Here is a 22,768-nt window from a genome sequence, read left to right as displayed (position 1 = left end):
CCCTTACAAATATTTCTGGATCCGCCCCTGTCCATTTCCGTTTGTAAACCATACGTTAGCCTTCCCATCGCATCGGTGGTCACACTGTATAATTGGACTCCCATTTCGTTTTTAGCCATAACAAGTTAATTTTGTTTAAAAAAAATACAAAGTTTAAAAACTCAATATTTATTGACCAGTAGATATATAATATTTAAGAGCGCGAGTCCCAGTTTTCGTCTGCAGTAAACAAACGTTTTTACGCTCTCCTGAAAAGTGACTTACGTTAGTCTGGCTTTGAGGTTTAGATATTTTTTGGAACACGTCAAATTTGAAGGCCAATCTCTGATAAAAAGGCAATTTTCCCCCGTCATACCACGACGGATTATGTTCTAGCTATTTCATTATTATGAAGATCTTTTTGATTCTGAAATCATTAAATGAAAAGGAACTCTTTTTTTAATATTTCCCACTTTGACTTACCATCTTCAAAACTTCTAAGGAATCTCGTTTTATTTTCAGAAGAACCATAAACAGCTGACCCATCGATGAATGCAGTAACTTGATTCAACTGCTCACGTGGACCTGTATACAATTAAAAGAAAACTTTGAAATAAATGTTACAACGTTTGCCAATCGATTTAGATAAACAAGATAATCTTACAGGAAAAGCACTATTTAACAAGGAAATATTTTTAAATTATTTTTTCTACAACTTCGGGAATCGTTTATAACAGAGCTCCTCAGACTGGGGTGCGTAGAAGAATTTCAAAAGAGGATCGAATGTTTAGAAAATTTTTAATGAAAAAGTTAAACAATTTATAACTTGCCCAACTTAGTGGTTTTGAGTAAATATTTTAAATATAGTCTAGCTTTTTTTTTCCCAAAGCATTTAGTGAGGTTTTCATCCTTATAACTCTGTGAATTTGGATTTTCAATTTTAGCCTACATAAAATCAAAATATCTTTCAAATGCATGATTTTTTAAAGCACTTTAAAATATGTTCTTTGGCTCTACTTCTGTTCGAATCATGAGAAAAATACTTTAAAAATCATAGTCTAATTGCACTTGGCTACACGGGGGCTTTAACAGAAAAAACAAGAAATAATTTACCATCAAATGTCTTACTATTTGAGTAAAGGCAGAACTTAATCGTCAAAGCATTAAAAGAAGAAGACATTTTCAAGCGTATTAAATTTAAAAAAAAATACGTTTGCGAATGCTGAAAAAAAAAATTTAAAACGAGACTGATATTGAGAATAAACTTCAAGCTTCAATAGTAAGATTTTTCAAAACCGTGGAGGCTTAGGAAGATTATTTTTCATAAATATATGCTCATACGAAAGGTGTTTAATAGTGCAGAAATAAGTCTTAGAAGAATCTAAATTCCCGGGTATTCCTATCTGAAGTGCGCAATTGGTTTCAATTTCAATACAATGTAACTAATTTTTATTTATAACACCTCAAACTATCCCTTTTTGATAACATTGTAAAATGTCGTGGCAGTAAAAAGGCGCATATTACAATGTCATACATCATATATACTACCCGATGCTTCCTTTTTCTGAACTCTAGAAGTCCAAACCGAATCCTGAACAGTTTCTTTTACTTACCAAACGTACAATCAGATCGTGGAGCAGCTTCTGACCGAAGGAAATGCATGCACCTGACCCCGTGCTTCTTTCGATATGGATCGTTGTCAGGCACGAGAATGGGCATGCAAGCAGGATGAAGAAGCCTGTCGCGGTTTTTCTCTATTTGTGGGTGGCAACACAATATTCCGTCACCGTTTTCAGCTGCAACGGAAACAGTTGAAATTATACATTAGAATACACAAAGAGGTAAATTATGCTGATAAATAATCTAAGCTATAAATAGGCTTGCCAGACGTCCTGGTTTGACCGGGACAGTCCCCGGTTTTCAGACAAAACCCCGGTGTCCCGCCGGTTACTTCACGTCCCGGAAAAAGATAAATTTGATTGCAGATTACAAAAAGGTCTAAAAATAGTTAACTGTGAAGGATTATCTTACTAATATTATATATGCGAAAGTTTGTCTGTATGGATGTATGGATGGATGTTTGTTACTCTTTCACGCAAAAACTACTGAACGGATTTTGATGAAACTTTACAATAATATAGCTTATGCATCAGAATAACACATAAGGTAGTTTTTGTCCCGTTATGGGGGGCAAAACCCCCTTAGGGGGGCAATAAAACACAATTCTTACTAATATTATATATGCGAAAGTTTGTCTGTATGGATGTATGGATGGATGTTTGTTACTCTTTCACGCAAAAACTACTGAACGGATTTTGATGAAACTTTACAATAATATAGCTTATGCATCAGAATAACACATAGGGTAGTTTTCGTCCCGTTATGGGGGGGCAAAACCCCCTTAGGGGGGCAATAAAACACAATTCTTACTAATATTATATATGCGAAAGTTTGTCTGTATGGATGTATGGATGGATGTTTGTTACTCTTTCACGCAAAAACTACTGAACGGATTTTGATGAAACTTTACAATAATATAGCTTATGCATCAGAATAACACATAGGGTAGTTTTCGTCCCGTTATGGGGGGCAAAACCCCCTTAGGGGGGCAATAAAACACAATTTTTGTATAAATTCTCTAATATTGGGATGAAAAAATACTTGCACATATTTACATTATATGTCCATCGAAAGCTCTGATTTTTCTGCTGAAGATGGCACCTGTTCGAAATTTCTAAGTAGAATAAAAAACGAGTTATGAGCTTTTTAGATCCATGTTCGAAGGCTTTCCTCAACTCAATACAGTATTTAGTGTATCATCTCAACTCCCTGTCGATAGCGACAATTGTTGTATTGTTGACTTTCTTTGCTTTTCGTGATTGTTCAAGGCTTTTCTCAAGTCAAATCTTGAAGTAAGATTTTTGCACAAAATTGGCAAATAATACATGATTTGACTGGTGATTTTCCATTTAAACGGAACTTTAATGTAATTAATGGTTTTTATTATTATTTATGCTGATTGAACACTTACTCATTATCCAAACAACCAGCAGATCGCAAAAATTTTTGCAGTAAAATTTCCGTAGCTGATGTATTTGGCAGTTTTTTCAACGTTGCTGCTTTTGAAGCCGAAGACTACGTCATAATGTTTCTCAGCTTTCACCATGTAAACAAAATATCGCCAATCAAAGAATTTTCAAAAGACTTTTTTTACTGTGTTAAATAATCCAGCAACTAAATTAGGCAAATCCATAAACAGCACAAAAACTTCCATTAATTTTCCTTTTTGCACAATTTCAAACAATCACCAAATTTTATTACTTATTTTGGTAACATTTCGGATGAAACTGTTTAGCGCCATTTTATGGTGACCAAAAATATCTCAGCATCTGGCTACGATATCTCTGTAACGAAAATTAATATCATATCGTTTTACAAAGTAAGGAAAGAATGGGGGAGCATCATCGAAGGTACCCCGAAACGACTTTCGCAAATTCGGTAAAATCGCACCAAGAGCCACAATGATTGAAATTTCCCGAAATAACTAAAGCAAGTATAAGGGGATTACGAGCGCAGCTACTTTTTTTTAATCACTTCGTACTTCATTAGCCATACAGAGAAGGTTTTAGACTCCATGTTAAAAAAAAAAGTATCAACAGATTAATCTTTTTAAACATGAGAAGATTAATTTCATGTTTTTTAAATTTGTATATGCTTAAATATAGTGCTTTCGTTTCTAAATCTATACTACTTTGTTCTTTATACTTATTGCTATTTTAGTTTTATGGGTAAGGAAGAAACTCGATTTTTAATCACGTCAAAAAGATGTGTTTTAAATTCTTTCACTTAAAGCCAGAAAACAAAAGCAAGTAACGATTTTTTCTAATAATTATTACTGACCCAGGCAACGCCGGGTATTTTTGCCAGTTTAGGATAATTCCTTTATAATTTGTAGCATTTATTTTTCAAAATTAATACCGTGTTTACTTGTAATCATTACAAGAAGGTTGAAACGAAAAAGGGTCTATTTAAAAAAGTCCTATAAACTGAAAAGTATATCTAAATATTGTTCAATTTTTTATTCCTCATTCAAAGTGTTTTTTCTAACTAAAATAAATTGAAAACTATTTGCAGCTAAGAAGTGCAATGTTGAAATTTTATCTGCTTATGTCATTTTATATAACACCTGTTTTAGGTTCATAATTACTAACTATTAATTCACACTAGCGATGCTGGGGAGGGGTGGGAGTGGGCATTCCGGTGTCCCGGTTGAACATTTCAGAAATCTGGCAAGCCTACCTATAAACCATTAAAAATCTACTTTTCCTCTAAGAAAAAAAACTTCAGTTCATTAGTGACGAATAAATAAACAAACAACCTCCCTAATGGCACAGTGACTAAGATGTGACCCATAGGTGAAAGTTGCGTGACGAGCCGAGGGTTCCCATCCCGTAAATCATCCTTATAAAGTCATCAACGGTTTGCAGCAATTTACGAATGTCAGTCCTCGGATAAGCCACAAAATGACATTACATTGAAGCCATCAAAATGTTCCATTATTGCTGAGTATTGTATTCCTCAAAAAGATTTTTTGAAAATAGGTCGGAGTATTCATAACAGCTCGTAATAATTTAAAAGTGGTATTTTTGCAACAAATGCTCATTGGTGATTGTACAGGAGCATAGGTGAAGAAAATTAAATATTTTAGAATTTTCTTAGTGATACAGAACAGTGGAGCCCAACCTACGACTCATGGGCTATATAAGGCCCGCGAAGCTGATCCATGTGGCTCAACGTTGTGTTTAAGGTTACGAAAAGAAAAATTTATTCTGAAACATTTCAAAACTACTGATCATCTTCATTCGGCGTTACGAATTATTATTGCAAATTTGAAGTCAAGTAGTCGTAAATTGATTTCTGAAAAACAGATGTAAAACTTCGTATTAATAAAATTCGCATGTAGTAATGATGACATCAATTTTTAGTTAGTATTCGTCACTTATTTTCCTTCTTTTCTATGCTATCCAGAAAAAAGTGTAAATAATAGAATTAAATTTTACATTTTTTCTGACCCACGAGATTCAATCTTAATATGAAGAGTAGCCCGCGGGAAAAAAAAGGTTGGGCCTCACTGATATAGAACCACACTGTATAATATCACAATATGCTTGCATGTGCACGTTCTAAAAATACCTAAAGATACCATTACAAGCAATTACTATTTAACTAGCAATCTCGCGACGACGGGACTGCCGGTTTAACATTCCAAATATCTTTTTAGAACGCTAACGTTAAATAGTCTTAGTATTAAAACCAATCTTCGATCTTTAACTAACAGTCATCCAATGCTTACATGATCACTGAGGTCAACAAACATATATCTATTTTTCTTTACTAATCTTACCAATTTATCAACCATTCTGAAATTGTTAGTCACCATACCACTTCCACAAAACTTTTCAAATGTTGCAACCTGTCTGAAATTTTGCTTCCCAAATTACATAAAAACAGAAGATAAAATTTTACCTTGTGTCACTCCAGTCAATGCGAGGTCATATGCCAAGAACTGAGACCAAACTGTAAAGGCAACCGTAACTTCCCGACTTGGTCTATCTTCTCCAGAACTTATCCGAATAGATACTTCTCTAGCGCTTGGCAGAGGTCCATCATCGTAAGAGGAACGTGGTTCATTGATACCTACCAATCGTAAAAACTAAACGTTAGAAAAATGGAATTTTTTGTTAACTGTATTGTCTCGTATCGTACTTTTATATACATGACGAAAGCATGAGCTGCTGCACGCCTGTTTACAAGTTAGACTCTTATGACACAAATCATTTCCTCAAAACTTAAAAACTTTAAGAATGTTCAAAAACCCTGTAAAAACAAGAAGAATGGTACGATATTATTCTTCTTAGGAAAAACTTAAAAACTTTTATGGTACAAATCATTTTTCCCAAAATTACAGCACTTCATCGACCTCAGGAAGCCTACAAAAACAAGCAGACAAAATATCTTATGGAAAAGTTCAGGATTTAGATTCTTCTTCGGAAAGTTTTAGGAGTTTATGACGCAAAATCATTTTCTCAAACTCAACGTCTACCAGAGAACTCGGAAATCTCATAAAAACTGTCAGAATATGAGCTCGCTTTAAGAAATGTAATTCAACAGAGCACGTACCATCAGCGTATCTTGGTGGCAATAATCTGGCATATGGCTGGAAAGCGCTGCCCCACTCCGGATGTTTGAGGTTGTTGCATGTCCCGTCCGAAGTCCTGTACTTGGTGGTGGGACAGGGTGGTGACTTGGGACAGGTGTCTCCAATGACTGTGTTCATCAGACTGAACCGACGAAGACCGTCACGCCTTTGTGCAGAAGTCAATCGAAAGCTGAAATCAGCAAAAGGCAAGAATGATAGCTCTTCAGACCTTGAGAAAATTTAAATTTTGCTTGAATTTAGGTTTGATATAAATGGTGTCCATAAATTATCTTCACAACTTTGGATTTAAATACCTTTAAAATTTACTCAATAATAAATGTTTTTCCACATGTGGCAATGAAATAAAAACGGGATACAAGTACCAAAATTATAGATTTTGAGATAACCAGTACAAATGGTAGGTGAACCTTTCCTCTGTCTTGGGGCAGCAAATAGTACTAGTAGCTCTGGTAGGTGCTGCTATACAACATGATTTAGACAAACATTTCAATGAAAACCTACCTAGGACCGGAACTTTAAACGCATTTCACACAAAACTTGAAAATGTTAACTTACTTCTCTTTGCTTTTTAGTGCCTCATATGTGGTAAGATAGCTCCCAAAAATTTGTTTCCTCATTCATACATTTCAATGTGTTCACCTTGAGTGGTACAGACAATGTCCGGTAGATATTCAATTTTTCTCCGTGTCTAGCAAATCCATGGCGTCATGTTCAAATGAATGCATTGCAATTGCTTGTCTCTTGTCTTCAAAAGTCTGTAAGTCTGGAAACTTCAATCGGTGTACTTGATTCTTCAAAAAACCTCAAAGTAAGAAATCTAATGATCAAAGGTCGGGTGATCATGATGACCACCCTACCGAATCTAACCATCTCTTGCAATTAATTTACTAGGAAATCTTTGAACCACTTGTTGACGGACATTTAGGGAACAGTTAGGGGGTACCTCATCTTATTGGGATCAGCTTGCAGGCGATCCATCATGGCACAGTACAATGGTAACACGTTTTTTAACTTGTAAAGATAACAACGTTAACGATATAATTTCTAAAAAATGGATGGATCAATGATGCAGATGTGCATAAGTTAAATCACACCTTGACTTATGGACTGTCTCTCTTCATATCATGTGTAAAATCAGGAGGTACACATGACCCCCACCTAAAACCACTATGACGATTCAATTAATGGCATATCTTAAAAGTTGACTCCTAACAGAGTAACAAATCTTCCCCAAATATTTATTGTTTGCGTCAATCTTGTTTAGCATATGGAAATAAAAATTCACCTTACCACATAGTTACCTTGCCGCATATTAATAACCATTCCTTATTACCTAGCCATAAAACTACTGAAGCCAAAGACTAAAAGTAATTTATGAACAGCCTATATTTCATTTAAAACGAAAAAACTATTCTCAAAAAGAACGGCTAGAAATATTCTGATGAAGAAACTTGCAAGAATTCTGAAAAATAAAATATCTATAACAGCGTTCACTGATATAATTAACAAAATAAACAAAAAATATGAGTGCTGTACAACTTACGCTTTAACTAATTTCAAAGTAGCTTCAACACCAGTAAGCCCGCCTTTTCCTAGTTCCCAGACCTTTCTTCTATCCCCATCAAACTGCGCTTCCAAGAAGTATTCAGGACTTCCTTTCTTCACGGTTAGTCCTATATGCATAAAAATATTAATAGAAGTCAAGCTGAAACAAAACTATCCATTATTTCAGCGTAGCATGCACATGTGGCACAACGTAGCAAAAAATTAAATGTCTAACGAAATAAAATTTAAATGTGATAAGAGTCCCTTTGGTCTGAAATAATGAAACCACGATTCAGATTCGTGTCATTAAGACTGCTCCTGAGTTCTCATCAATCAGTTATAATAAGATGTGTGTGTGTTGCTGTTGCTGCTGTTTAACTGCGATAAAATGCTGTTCAACCTTTTGTTTTTCTTTGATAGATATTGTGGTAAAAAATTAAGGGTTACATTACGCGCAAACGAAACTTCGAGTTTTTGCCTTGATAGCTTAAAAAAGAATAATGTAGTTGAACTGCAGAGTCCTCGCTTCAGATTTCTTCGTAGCTTAATTCATAATTCGCATGGACGAAAAACTACACGATGCCAATAACTGAAATTGGAGTGAAGAAACCCGGTTTAAGAAAGAATATATATATATATATATATATATATATATATATATATATATATATATATATATATATATATATATATATATATATATATATATATATATATATATATATATATATATATATTTTAATTGGCTTATACCGTGATTGCTCATTTAGCTGTCAATCTAGTTCTGGATCTGATGTATTGGAACACTCATTAGAAGTTCCTCCCTTTTCAATACATTTAAGAAAATTCTAAATTATCCGACTTTTTTTTAAGTTGATTTATGTTTCCTTTTTTGGACATAGAAAACTAGAAAAAGTTACTATTTTCAAAAATATAAAGCACAGCAGAAATAAACACATGTAAACGCTCAAGAAATAGTGAGCGGTGTAAAGTTTCCTCGCGCATAATATAATGTGTATTCTGATCGAGAAGACTAGAACTCCATCAGGGTCAGACCTCATCTTATCCCAGTCTCCACATGAAATCCTTAAACATTTTATTTTTTTTAAACCTCAAAAACTTTACCTCTTCGTTGAAGTTCGAATTCCAGCTGCTCGATTCGCTGCACCATAGATCGTCCTTCTAGCCCAGCAAAGTCCAGATCAGAGGAAGAAATATCAGGCATTGCGTCTGGACTTTCCGGGAAAATGGGACCTGAAATTAATTGCTAAACATTAGTTTCAAAATATTTAAAAGAGGTATTCAATTATTAATAAATAATTTATGGTATAGTTGAAGACGGTAAATACAAGACGTGAAAATTTATAGTTCGCGTTAATTGCCTTTCAAATCAGAGAAAGTTTGAAAGAACATCATTAAATGTGTGATCTGATACAGAAATAAAAGCACATCATAAAATGAAGAAAAATGAAGAAAATTGAAAAAAAAAAAAACAGCTTTAATTCAAAATTGAAGGTAAAATATCAAACTCCCAATCTTGTAAGAAAACAGTAATTATCTTATGCTTAAAAGAGTAAAGAATCGCGTGTTTCGGGTTACTAGAACCTCTTTTTTAATGCAAAAGAAGCTTATATAAGTCAGCTTATGGATGAAAAGATTTCCAGCAAAAGAAAATGCAGGCTTTTGTCCGAATGTACACTCATGTTTGTGAAAATTGCAACACCAAGAAGGAATTATGCAAATGAACTGAAATTCACAAGAAATGTATAGCAGGATAGGATATGCAAAATGATTAGAATTACAAGGACGTCGCGCATGCGTGGACCGAGTTACGCCCTCTGAACTGCAGCGCAGACTCTGTATATAAAGGGCTGTAAAGGTTATTTGGAATCATTGTATGATTATTTGCCGATGGTAGATGTTTCTCTAGTACTCAATGTGCCTCGTCCAAAACGCAGAGCTTCATACGAACGAGTAACGCAGTTCGAATAGGGCCGCATGGTCCGCATGTGTGAGGATGAGCTTAGGTATAGAGAAATCAATGCACGCACGTGGCGTAATGCCTCAGCTGTGATGCGTATTTGTAAAAGATGGACATAGGACGATGAAATTAGCCGAAAGACTCGCGCCAGCCCACGCAACCGAGGGGCTGCCACGAGATTATCGACACCTCACCCGCCTAGTTGTGATGGATCGTATAGCGTCATCTCGTACGCTAGCACAACGTTGGAGTATGGCTAAGGTGTCACACTTGCTGTATCCACGGTTCGTCGACGCCCGCTGCGTTAGGGCCTGCATGGAAAGATTCCCCCATACAGGATTCCATTTACCCTCAACCACTGTCACTTCCGGCTTCAATGGGCCCACCAACACACCCAATTGCGTGCGAACTAGCAACAGGTCATCTTCTTGGATGAGTCCAGATTTAATCTGCACTATAACGATGGACGGGTACGCGCCAGACGTTACACATGGGAACGTCACCTCCGACGTCATACCGGCATAACGCGAGGCGTCATGGTCTGGAGCGCCATTGAATATCAAGGGCAGTCCCATCTAGTCGTAATTACGGGTAACCTCAATAGCGAGCGCTACTTCAGGGACACTCTGGTGCCGGAGGTACTACCCTTTTTTTCAGAGCATTCCTGGTGCAGTGCTTCAGCGGGACAATGCAAGTTCAATTGTCGCACGTAACGTGCAAGTGCTCTTCGGTGCACGAGAGGTTACGCTATTTCCTTGGCCTGCCCGTTCTCCGGATATGACTCTCGGATGTCTCTGATTGCGTTGGTCGGAGACCTACCCATGTGCCTCGTCCGGCATTTGGTACGTATGAACTTTGGCTTCAGATTAAAGCCATATGGAATGCTATTCCCAATCGTGACATTCAGCACGATTATGATTTGATGCCAAAACGTGTATAGGCTCGCATAGCTGCGTGGGGTAGCTACATTCGACATTAATTTAAGCCAGTTATTTTCATTTCATTGATCTATAATTTTGATTGTTTATTTTGTTGAGTCCTTCATGTTGCAATTTTCACAAACATGAATGTGTTTTCATTTCAAAGCTCAGTGCAACTGCCATAAGCACACTGTCCCTTTTTCAATGCAAAAGATTGCATAGAAAAAGAGGTTCTTAAAAATGTTTCTTTTTCGCTTCAGCACTGTTTACAACATTTGCCTTGATACCTTTACATTTATATGAACGATAATTTATTTTTCCCTATTAATTCTGTTTTGAATCTCATGGATGTTATTGCTCTTTTACAGCACAATTTCTCCAAACGTTGAATTTCGTAGTAAATCACTTATTTAATACATTCTTGCCAGATTTCTGGAATGTTCAACCGGAACACCGCAACAACATTACGCAATATAACATTCCGATAGTGCTAGTGACAGATCAATAACAGAATAATGTAAGCATTTTTTTTTTAATTGAATTCGATTTTTTGATCTTATTTTTCACCTGTTGCTCTGGATGGTGGTGGCTTTCCGGGGCAGCACGTCCCTATTTCACCACTGTCCATCTTGCACACGGATGCTTCCTGGTCTCGAGTGCTCTCGAATCGAAAAACACAGAGGCCTGCAGACCTGCACATTCCTTCCCCGCCGTTGTACGTAACACATTTGTTCTCTGGGATCTCTGGAATAAAAGGGAACACCACGGGTGTTTCTTCTGTCTCTGTAAATAAAGAAATGCATATAAGTATTGGGAGTTTCATACTGAACGAGGAAAAAGAAAGCACGTCTCTAAACACCGAAACTACTTGTTTTTAACCCCCGACACACAAAGGAAGGGGGTTATAAGTTTGACGTATCTGTGTATCTGTCTGTAGCACTGTAGTGCCTAAAAGGATGGACCGATTTTGAAAAAATAATTTTTTCGAAAGGAGAGTTGGTCGAGAGTGTTTTTATCTAGGTTGCGTCTTTGGATGATATTAATTAAAGAAGTTATTATCTAAAACCCTCTAAAAGGTTTTTTGCGATTTTGCATTGAAAACACAGTTTAAAAATTTTTAATTTATTACCAAAATTAAGAGAATTTTTTCCGCGTCGGATAGAATGTGTTTGGAACTTTCATGTTTCATAAAATTCGAATTATAGCGTTTTTTTAAGCAGATTTTAATAACGGCTAAAGCCTTGGTTTCCTATTAGTGAACTCGCCGATATTCGGCGTTGCTCCTCGCCGTGACGCTGAAATTGAAGTCAAGTGATTCCGGCGTGGCCATTCACGACATCGATTTAGCTTGGAGCGCGCATGCGCAGAATAATCAAGTTTTCCCCTCGGCGAGGAGCGACACCGAAGTTCGATGACTTCGCTCCTAGGAAACCAGGGCCTTTATTCACGCGATTGATAACCGAATTCATTGTTGGCCGACAAGGAAATAAAACGCAAATGATTTAAAATTTGTGTCTGTTGCCAGTTTCTATTAAATAGCAAATGAAATACTTGACATTGATTTTGAATAATATAAGGCTTTTAAAATCATTTTCAATTTTCTCAATTGATTCTACAGTGCGACTCAGTCGGGGGTTTTTAAATTTTTTAATTTTATCGTTGTATTGAATTTAACTTACAGTAACACTATAGATATCCAATAAGCAGTGAGTGATCGCTCTAAAAGTCAGGGCTTAGATAGAACTACATGTAATATACCGGTAACTTGTTACCAATGCAATACCTTCAATTAACGAGTTCAATGCAACATTGCTTGCGGACTCTCGCTGGTGTGATAAATTTAGCCACCAGTTTCAAGGTAATCTCAGCTTCAATGAGAGGGCTTTTGCTTCCAGCTCGTTTATTGATTATTCCAGACAGATGAGTCCATAACAAGGACGAAAAAGCAGTCTCTAAATGTCATAATCGGGCTGCCGGTATTTTGCATGGGTATAGATATCTAAGTTCTTATAGATGTTCTGTTTGCGGGTTGCTTTCCAATGACACGACAAAGATCATTGCAGTATTTTAGTTCCTGCCGCACTCGTGATAGAGCATACCTTATTAATGATTCACGCTCAAGAGTTATCCACTGGACTTATTTAACTTAGACTAAATTTTTCCAAGGACTTACAGGTTTAAGTCCTGGAAAAATGGAAGCACAAACGCCGTGTCTTAAACAACCAACAACAAATAAAATGCGTTAACAAACTCTCACAGAAAACAATCACAAAAAGTTAGATACAAATCGCAAGAAATTCTTGGGAAGGGAGTTCTCTGTAAGGGATCTCGGTGACCAATACAACAATGGCATGTTTAATTTAGCACGCCGAATCCAGCGATGGGATTGACCAGAGGACTCCAACCTTTTTTTCTTTGAGGCTCATTGTAAACTTTTTGAGGCTAGGTGGGCCTCAATCCAACTCTGATACATCAGTTCAGATGGATTCGTTAGCGCTAGCCCTCCTTCCCATACATCCACAAATTCGTTTTTAATTGAGAACTCATTTGTGGTTTTAGATTATTTCTGAGCTTAGTTTCCTTTAAAATTACGAAAGGAAATATACCGTTAAATCGTAATACAATGAAGTTCAAGGGAATGCAACTTTTGTTCGTCGTAATGGGAATTTCATTGCAACGGGATTCAAGCAAAATGGCAATTAAAACAGAACTGAACATTTATTTCGTTCAAACGGATAATTCGTTGTATTGGTATTCACTGTAATGAGATTTTGTTTTATTATCCAATTGAAAAAACTTGCTTCAGTTTTTAAACTTCCCGCGGGCCGGAAAAAATCTACTCTCAGCCAGATGTGGGCCGTAGGTTGGAGACCCCGTGTAAGAGGACATGCAACCACAGACTCTTTGATGCAACTAGGATCTGCTACTTCTTTACCCATCACCCGATGCAGTATGCAGTGGTTCTTCACAAAACTTCAGGCAAAAATTTCTTTGACCGACGATTAATTTGACGTATTCTGAAACATAGTATGCTTTCTCCTGTTTTCCTGCATGGTTAACACCATTTTGATTAATAGTGCCCCTACCGGCAAATTTATTCTCGGGAATTTTTGCTGTTGCTATATAAAACTTAAATGATTGCGATTTCAAAAGCCGAGATTCAAATACAATGTAACAAAAACTTTCTTTCAAAAAGAAAGGTGAAAAATGAACCGATGAGCTTACATATTCGAAGTGAATATATAATATATACAAATGCTGTCCCTTACCATGATGTCGTTTTGGTCTTCTAAAATTATGAACATCAGACGATCCTAATGCCAGAAAATAAATCAAAAGCAACAATAATGTCTTGCAGATCATCATTTAATAGGTTGGCTCATTCTTTCTATCGCAAATCGGCAGAATGCAAGAAGTTTGAGTGACATTTCTTTTAACCTATAAAAATAAAATCCAAATTAATTGAGGAAATGCGGGGCAAAATGAAATATCCAAGATAACTTGCCTATTTCAAAATGAACAAATTGGGAATTTGCTTTCAAAGTTACAGTACATAAAGAAAAAATAATGTATTTTATGATAAAACTTGCAATGTTTTTTTTTTTTTTTTTCTTTTTGGCAAAAAAATTATTATCTTCAAAAAGAAAGTGGAACATTTTCACTTGCGTCAAAGAGAAATACAAAGTGAAAATTTTAAAAACTTTCCAAGAAATATTTCCTATTTAGTTTTTAAAAATTATTTTTGTTCAAATGAATGAGTTGATAAAAGAATGAATGAATAAATGATGAAACAAAAAACGAATAATTAATTAATTCATTAATATATGAGAAAAAAAGTGAATAAAAAAAATAAGTGAATGAATGAATAAATAAGTAAACCAATGTAAGAAGTAATGCAAGTGAATTAATGAATGAATGAATGTTTAAGTGATTTTAAAAATTCTGAAAAATAAGTAAACGAATTAAACTATTTCTTTCTCCGCATACACTTAATAAACTATATTAAACATTTAAAATCAAAACATGCCTAACATTAACTAAGTAAGTACTGCTCTACACATTTACTTAAAATGATAAAAACAAAAATTTTATCATTTTAATAACAGAGAATATTTTTTATAAACCACAAAATATTAAAACATATGTATTGAATTTTAAAAATGACTTGTAGTATGTTTTTTCTTCATCTTTAGAACGATTTATTTTTTAATGGAATCAACACATGACAATGCTTACCGCGCCTTGCCAGAGCTATACTGCAAATGGCACATATACTGCTAACTGTCGATACCTATCCCACCATTGTATCACCAAGGGCGTGCACAAGGGGAAGAAGGGACACCTGTTGGCTCGGGTCTGAGCCTGAAGGGGGCCCGAGATTTTTGAAATAAGGGACGAAATATAGGTAGGGACGTAGGGGTAAACAATACGGAGGGGGCCGTAAAAGTCATTTTTGAAGGGACCCAAAATTTCTGAGCATGCCCTGCGTATCATTACTTCAACTCATCCAGTGCCCTCTCTAAATACTGAAGGTTAAGAGGCCGCCCCTGTATATTGTTGTTATCCAACTCTAGCAACGATAAGTTATGTGTTCAAAATGAAGTCAAAGCGCAATTAAAGATCACAGTCCAGTGCGTAAAGGCGCAGTATAACTTATCAAGGCTCTTACGCCATATAACCCAATAGAACTAACCAACCAAAATTTAAAACTTTGTTTATGTGCTTTCTCCGAGAAAATTTTTCAAAATTCTAGAAGTTTTATGTCTTTCACTCCTTAAAACAATTTCTCTTCTTTGCTACCTTTTTGTATTCAAACAATCGTCTGGCGCAGTATAGCCTATTAAGGCTCTTGTGCCAAAAAAACAAAATCTAACCAACCTCTGTATAAAACTGATTTTTACTTTCTTCTATATCTAATATATAGAAGAAAGTATTGGATTCGTGCAAATTTTCGAATTTCAATGGATTCGAAAGTTTTGAGGTGTGCTGAGTCCATTTCGACCATGTTTACTTTCTTCTATATCTAATATATAGAAGAAAGTATCGGATTCGTGCAAATTTTTGAATTTCGAAAGATTCGAACGTTTTGAGGTGTACTGAGTCCATTTCGACTATTTTTGGAAAATGTCTGTCTGTCTGTGTGTATATGTGTGTGTGTATGTGTGTCACGTATGTGTGGGACCAGTTTTTTGTGGCCGCTCTACAGCAAAAACTACCGCACGAAATCGAACGAAAAGGGGGTGGCGCAATCGAACGTTCTTTTTTTTTCCATTGTGAGTGCCATATCTCAGGAAGTAATGCTACGTTTTAGATGAAATTTGGAATAAATGTGAATCCATATGTAAACACGCGTTGATTCAATTTTGGCGCCAATCGCTCCAAGAGGTGCTGATTTTTTTCCTTTTTTTTCCCCCCCCCCCTTTTTTTTTTTTTTTTTTTTTTTTTTTTTTTTTTGCGAATAAAAATAGCTTTATTAATGCAACAATAAGAAAGATAAATCGTAATAAACTGTCGTCTGCGTATTTCTCGTGATTTTTAATTGTATGGAAATGATCGGAAATATTATCTCTATAGACTAATAATAAAAGTAGACCGAGCTAAGGCCCCTATATACATACGAGCCGACGCATCAGCTTAAGATTAGCCATTTTGGATCGGAAACGCGTGTTTGAGTGGTTGTTTTTTCTGGCGAGTTATCACGTTTGGTGATTGTTCAGTGAGCAATTATTAGCGGCACGTGAATTGTTTATTAAATAAAATATTATTTTCTGTAAATTTGGCGAAATCCAAAACTTTGCTGTGGTATCCCTAGCAGCGCAACAATGTAAAATCCGATCCAAAATGGCTAAACTTAAGCTGATGCGTCGGTTTATCTATATAGCGGCTCTAGACCGAGCTTTCCCAGACTTGCTGATGAAAAAATTGGTTCATGAATACATCATGTGACTGGTGGGAGGCTTGGCGAAAACTTTGGCAGCATGGTTGCTAGATGGCAACATTATCTATAGTTTGGCACTCGACATGTATTTTAAGACGAAATGTGTTTTCATTATAATTTTTTTCCAGGTGCAGAGATTGAACTGTTTTTCTTTCAGTTATGCAATATTTTGACAGTAGTAATTAGTTTTTGATCACAGTTTTTAGTAACTTTTATTTCATTTGGAACTGCTACGTCAGCGTTGGCGTGAACGTAATGTCGTAAACATTTTGCGTTAACGCAAAAATGTACTAATCGGTATCTTAAATTGAAATTGTAGGTAAAAATCTTACGGTTTGCCGATTCTTTTTGGGCGCTTGCATCTTTAATTGCTTAGAGAGTTATTGAAATTGACCAAAGAAAATGCACAATGCTATCTAAACGAAAAACCCACTATATTAACAAAATATTTACAACTTAGAATAACAAATTTACAAATCGGACTCCATAAAAGATCATTCTCCCGTGTTCCATCAATTCTATTTATTTTATTTCTGGCGGGCGTTGATCGTCTGCTACGATCAACGCCCGCTGTTGCTAGGATATCCACCAGTCACATGGTTTGGTTTATGAGCAGCAAAAGGGTTGCCATAGCTCGGTCTAATCTTATTATTAGTCTATGATTATCTCAAAATGATTTAAAATTTTTAACTGTTGCCATCTTATGTTTGTTAACAAATAAAATATTTGTAATTAGTTCAAGCAAGTCTTTTAAACTAACTTTCAATTTTCGCTCTTTGCTTTGATTTTGCGGTACTTCAGACATTGGGATGGTCGTCAAGTTTTTGCATGTGTTTTTTTGTTTCTGTTGGGAATATTGCTTCCTCGTCAAGCATGGGGAGGGATCAGAATTATAAGAAAGATATAGAAGAAAGTTTCGTGATGGCCACAATATACTAGTTAAAGATGGAGTAAAAATGGCAATGAGAGACAACATGAGGACGAGCTGCTTAAATCATTCAAAAACAATAATATGCTCTAACAGCTTTTACCAATGCCGTAGAGGATTTGAATTCATTCCATTGAAACTGCAGCTAAATCCTTATTACAGACTAGCAGTACCCGCACATGCCCGTGCTAAAAATTTAATGGAAGTCCGTTGAATAAAAAAAATTGACGCCTCAACCCCTATGATGTGAAATGATCATTTTTCTTTGTATAAAATGCGTACACACCTTTCAAAAAAAACCTATTAAAGTTTCTTTGGAATTGAAAACTTTTTGTCAAATCATTAAATTAGATTAGCAATTGCTTTTAAACTCTATTTAGCGAGTGAAGCGGTTTTTACTGCAATTTAAAATATTTCGCCAAATAAACAAAAAAATACATCAAATAATATCTTTCAAATGCAAAAATAGTTCCACAACTCTATTGCTTATCGCCAAACTCGCCCAGCAACCACGCTATCATAATCCATCCGTCTAACGAAAAAAAAAACGTCCAGTGGAACATTCAAAAATCGTCAGAAAAAAAGAATATGTCGTACTCTTCACTCTGATAAAAACAAATCAAAAGTTTCTTTTCTGTCAAAACAAATCGCCAAAACAATGAATTACATTTATGGTTACTTTAAAAAAATAATTCTAGACTGAACTGCTCAGCGTCTAACGCGCCAAGCGACCACGCTACCGGAACCAGCCCTTTTGTGAGTGAAGTGGATGTTTTTTCTTTGGCAATAACAGGCGTTCCGCCAAACAAACAAAAAAGTATAAAATCACATTAACAGTAGCTTTCAAATCTTTATACATTAAGAGCTGCGTTGCCCGGCTTTGCCCGGACTACCTTGAGAATAAAAATTGTGTCAAGAGACACATATTCAACAATCAGGCTTAAATAAAAGAGAAAAAAACAGCAGCCAAAATTACCCTTCCGAACAATGAAGACAGATATTAAAATACTTTTAAGAAATTAAAATGCGAAAGATGGATTTTAAAAGCGTAACCATGGAGACAAAGTTTAAGACATTAAATGCAAAATAAGGACAGAAACAATGGATTCAAAAAGCGTAACCGTGGAAACGCGAAAATAAAATGGTTGACAACCGGAATCAAAATGACATTTTTCGAATTTGATTTAAAAACGCAGGGGCGTAGCTAAGGGGGGGTTTTGGGGACAAACCCCCCCCCCCCCCGAAAAGTTAGTCTCAAAAAAAAAAGAGAAAAAGAAGAGAGAAGAGAAAGAAAAAAAAAGAAGAAAAGGAAAAAAATTCCAAGCGATTATACATATATATATATATATATATATATATATATATATATATATATATATATATATATATATATATATATATATATATATATATATATATATATATATATATATATAAAAAAGAAGTAACCCCCCCCCCCCCGAAAGTCGGGTCTAGCTACGCCACTGTAAAAACGCTTGTAACTTTTTTTTCCTTTGAAGATAGAAGCTAAGTTTTTCGACCACTGGTCGAGAGAGATCTGGAGTAAAAAACGTCGCTTTTTCCAATGATGTCAAAAAGAAAACTGTGGGACAATTCCTTCACATTTTATTGATATATTTAATGAAGAAAGTAGTGCCTTCATTTCAGCTAAGCCTAAAAAAGTTCGAGCTAAAGACGCAAATTACTCCCGCTGTAATTAAGTTAGAGCATTGAAACAAATTGTTTGGAACGCAGAAAATTCTACCCTTTTCAACGATATATAATATTAATATGTACAAGTAATTTTTCATCCCTTTAATAGCCAATAATAGGCAATTTACATGAAATTTGGGCCTAAATTTAAATTAAAAAAAAGAACTATTTATTGAATTTTTTTCGAATTATAGCCTATGTCCCTCAATAAGAAAGCACCTTTCATATAGTGAAGGAATTTTTCAAATAGGTGCAATGGTTCCAGAGATTACCTCGAACATATAAACACACAAAAATCCGCCCTCTCTCTTTATAATATTAGCATTACAGGGTGTTCCGTTTTAACCTGCAAAACCTTTATTTTCGCAACCGTTAGTCCTAGATGTATACTTCCAGTTGCAAAAATGTTCAAAATCAGATGCAGGGTTAAGATATTGAAAGTTTGAAGTAAAAATAAAAATGAGTCGAAAATACAAAATGTAACTTTTTATAAGGGCCCCCATGTCCCCTAACTTATGTTTAGTGAAATATTCTCCATTGAAAAATAATTCCAGCACAAAAAGGTTTGAAATTAGTACGACCAATATCCACCGAGATATGAAACGCCGCGTTTTGTGACTTACACCTTTTTCACTCGCCGTCAATAAGATCTTTTGGGGGGAAATATAGCGGTTAACAAGTGTTTAAAATTATAAGTGTGCATAGAGTATGATTTTTCAAATGGTTCGAGGCTTTGCTGTGTGTTTTTGCGTATCACCGCATAACATTTGCATTTATTTTTGAATCGCAATGAAAAATTTAAATATTTTGTCTTTTTACTTCGACAACCTGGCATTCTTCGGCAAGGGCGATAAGTTCCATTCTCATCTTCTGCATGGTCCCTTAAAACTTTAAACTCGAATATCTCTTTGAGTTTTGGTGGCACAAGTTTCAAGTTTTTTGTGTAAGTAATATTTTTCAATGGAAATTATTTCTCTAAATATGAGTTAGGGGACCTAGAGCACGTAGAAAAAGTTAAATTTTGTACTTTTTGACTAATTTCTATTTTTGCTTCAAACTTTCCATATTTTAACTCTTCATCTGATTTTGAACATTTTTGCAATTGGAAGTATAAATTTAGGACTAACGGTTGCGAAAATAAAGGTCTTGCAGGTTAAAACAGAACACCCTGTAGATATCCAGCGCAGTCGTAATTAAAGTTGTTTATAAATGGAGGTAGAAAACTTGCAAAATAAAACAAAATACGAGTTTTACATTTTTCAAACTACTTAGGAATTATAGGGAGAAATGAAAAAACGTTGTTAAAGCCCAAAACTGAAAAATTACTACAAATACATGTTTTTAGAGTACAAAGTTAATAAGCAGCAATCACCAAAGAACCACTGTTGCTTAGCAGTCGGAAGTTCAAAGCACTTCCAACATCTAAAAAAATAGTTCCTTGCAAATCTAAAACACAATAATCAATAATTTTGAATTTCCGTACCTTAATCGAATTGTTTTTATCTCTTATTTTTTGTGAACAAGTCAAAGCGTTTCTTACGCGTATGTGGTTGTTTAAAGAAAATCGATTCGAATTAAAATATTCACAGCAAAATTTTGCGAACTTTTTCTTTACATTAATATTTTGTCACATTATCCCACGTCCCCCCCCCCCATCGCTTCTACAGTTTCACGTACAAAAACAAGCCTCTGCAAAATTCTCATAACCAACGAGCGTCTTAATTGAACTTCATTTTTCTGTGCAAAGCTCCAGAACAAATCAGTGCGAACTTCGAAATCGTAAAAAAAAAAAAAAAAAAATTCAGCAAAATACCGTAAAATAAAATCAAAACTTCTACTTGAATACTTTTAATAATTGTTATGAAACACTGAAAATATCGGTAAGAAATGCGACACATAAATAGTGTCAAAAAATCGTATTCTAAATTTTGCTGGAACAAAAATCACGTTTTCGTTCCTTCATTTTTCGTTCATGTTCTTAAAAACGATATTTCTAAAAACTAAGTGACAAAACTGCAATTCTTTTAACGTAATCATCACGTATAATAATAACTCATAAATAATAAAAGACTTACATAAAAACGCCAACAGATGCCCAAAATAAATTACACTGTTTTTCTAATATGCAACAAACAAGTGGTTCTGTAGGTTTTGTAAGGTAAACATTGCGCCTTCCGATGCAAGTGCTTTGGAACTCTAAATTCTAATAAACGATGGACGATTGTATCACACAGCTTGGAGGAAACTGATTACTTGAGGCCATAATGAAGGTAAAAGTGGGCAGTCCAGTTTTATCAGTAGGAAAAAAAGAGGTTCGGTTCGAAGATCTTCAAGGTGAAAACGTTTTCCCGAAACTGGTAATGAAACGCATTTTCGTGTCGCACGCGATATTTATGAATGAAGCATTTCAAATTTCAAAACATGTGCTACGACTTTTGCCAGTATTCGAATTTGTAATATTTTTACAAAATTAGTTTGATCGTTCCAATGAAAAATGTCCTGCTTCTGTTGACGAGATCTAAAAGAAACACACGCAGTTGAAAGTAAGGAAATATTGATTACAGACCTTAAAAATGCATTAACAATGGGGTTGCTTCCATCAGTCAAAAGTACTACTTTTAGTCACTGAAGTTTATAGAATGAGTTCAAAAATAACCTGGAGCGAGGAAAATCTTTTATTTTCAAAATGTTTAATTTTCAATTAATTTTTTTACGCGTCCGATTTTTAAAATAAGGCTTGGTCTTTATGACGTCACAAGTGATGCACTTTGCCGCGTACTACACTGGCGCAATGAATGCTTACGCTTGCTGTCTACTGCGTTTCCACGTGATGATGATTAAGAAACGAATTAAATATTGCGCTCTACGGTTGCTTTCAACCGGCTCGTTGTCAGTACATGTGAGTAAAGAAGCGAATTAAATATTGTGCGCTTTGCGCTAATGCAGGGGCGGCAAATAGGGGGGTCGAGAGGGGGCGGTCGCACCCCCAAATTTTTTGAGAGGAATGATAAAAAACGAGCAAATTCAATTTACATAAATCGCAAACCAATATTCAGGAAAAAAGAATCTTGCTGTTTCTACGTAATGGTTGAAGAAACTCGACATATTTTCAGATATGAGCAAGTGTTTTAAATTTTTTTAAATAATTAGAAATTCATCAAGCTTTTACCGGCCTTTTCAGAACAGAAAAAACTGATGAAGAATCATGGTTAATTTTAACTAAAGACGTAAACCTCATATCGGCTAGATATTTCACTCTTGTGTGCTCTGTGTAGCGACGGATGAGAGGTCCGTGCAGTGGTGTGGCCGCATGATTTTCACTAAATGCCTTGGTATTTTACATTCATTGTTACGCTCACATTTTAAGTGTGTCTATTAAATGAGTGTTCATCACTTTCTTCTTCTAGAAACACATTTCAACTGCTCAATGCATAGTATACTTCCATAGATACGCCTTAAAAAATACATACTATTTTTGAAAAAAATATCTCACCATCAACAAATATCTTTTCTGTGGGTTCTTTAACAATGCAATCTCAGGGTA

The 22,768-nt window shown here is 35.2% G+C and overlaps 1 protein-coding gene across 1 annotated transcript in view; it reads right to left on the bottom strand.

Moving 5' to 3' along the window:
- LOC129229603 (chorion peroxidase-like) overlaps nucleotides 1-21,433 on the bottom strand; it is an 89,491-nt gene extending 68,058 nt beyond the window's left edge. Inside the window, exons 1-9 of the mRNA XM_054863941.1 lie at nucleotides 21,300-21,433; nucleotides 13,915-14,083; nucleotides 11,213-11,428; nucleotides 8,870-8,998; nucleotides 7,743-7,872; nucleotides 6,160-6,368; nucleotides 5,506-5,676; nucleotides 1,593-1,775; nucleotides 463-564 (exon numbers count right to left, since the gene is read on the bottom strand). Of these exons, the coding sequence (XP_054719916.1) occupies nucleotides 463-564; nucleotides 1,593-1,775; nucleotides 5,506-5,676; nucleotides 6,160-6,368; nucleotides 7,743-7,872; nucleotides 8,870-8,998; nucleotides 11,213-11,428; nucleotides 13,915-14,011 (1,237 nt within the window). The 5' untranslated portion in view covers nucleotides 14,012-14,083; nucleotides 21,300-21,433. The remainder of the gene's footprint in view (nucleotides 1-462; nucleotides 565-1,592; nucleotides 1,776-5,505; nucleotides 5,677-6,159; nucleotides 6,369-7,742; nucleotides 7,873-8,869; nucleotides 8,999-11,212; nucleotides 11,429-13,914; nucleotides 14,084-21,299) is intronic.
- Between the last annotated feature and the right edge of the window lie 1,335 nt (nucleotides 21,434-22,768).

The sequence above is a fragment of the Uloborus diversus genome, chromosome 9, assembly GCF_026930045.1.
Source record: "Uloborus diversus isolate 005 chromosome 9, Udiv.v.3.1, whole genome shotgun sequence".
Classification (NCBI taxonomy): Eukaryota; Metazoa; Arthropoda; class Arachnida; order Araneae; family Uloboridae; genus Uloborus; species Uloborus diversus.
Note: the sequence above shows the minus strand (reverse complement) of the source record. Positions and strands in the feature narration are given on the sequence as shown.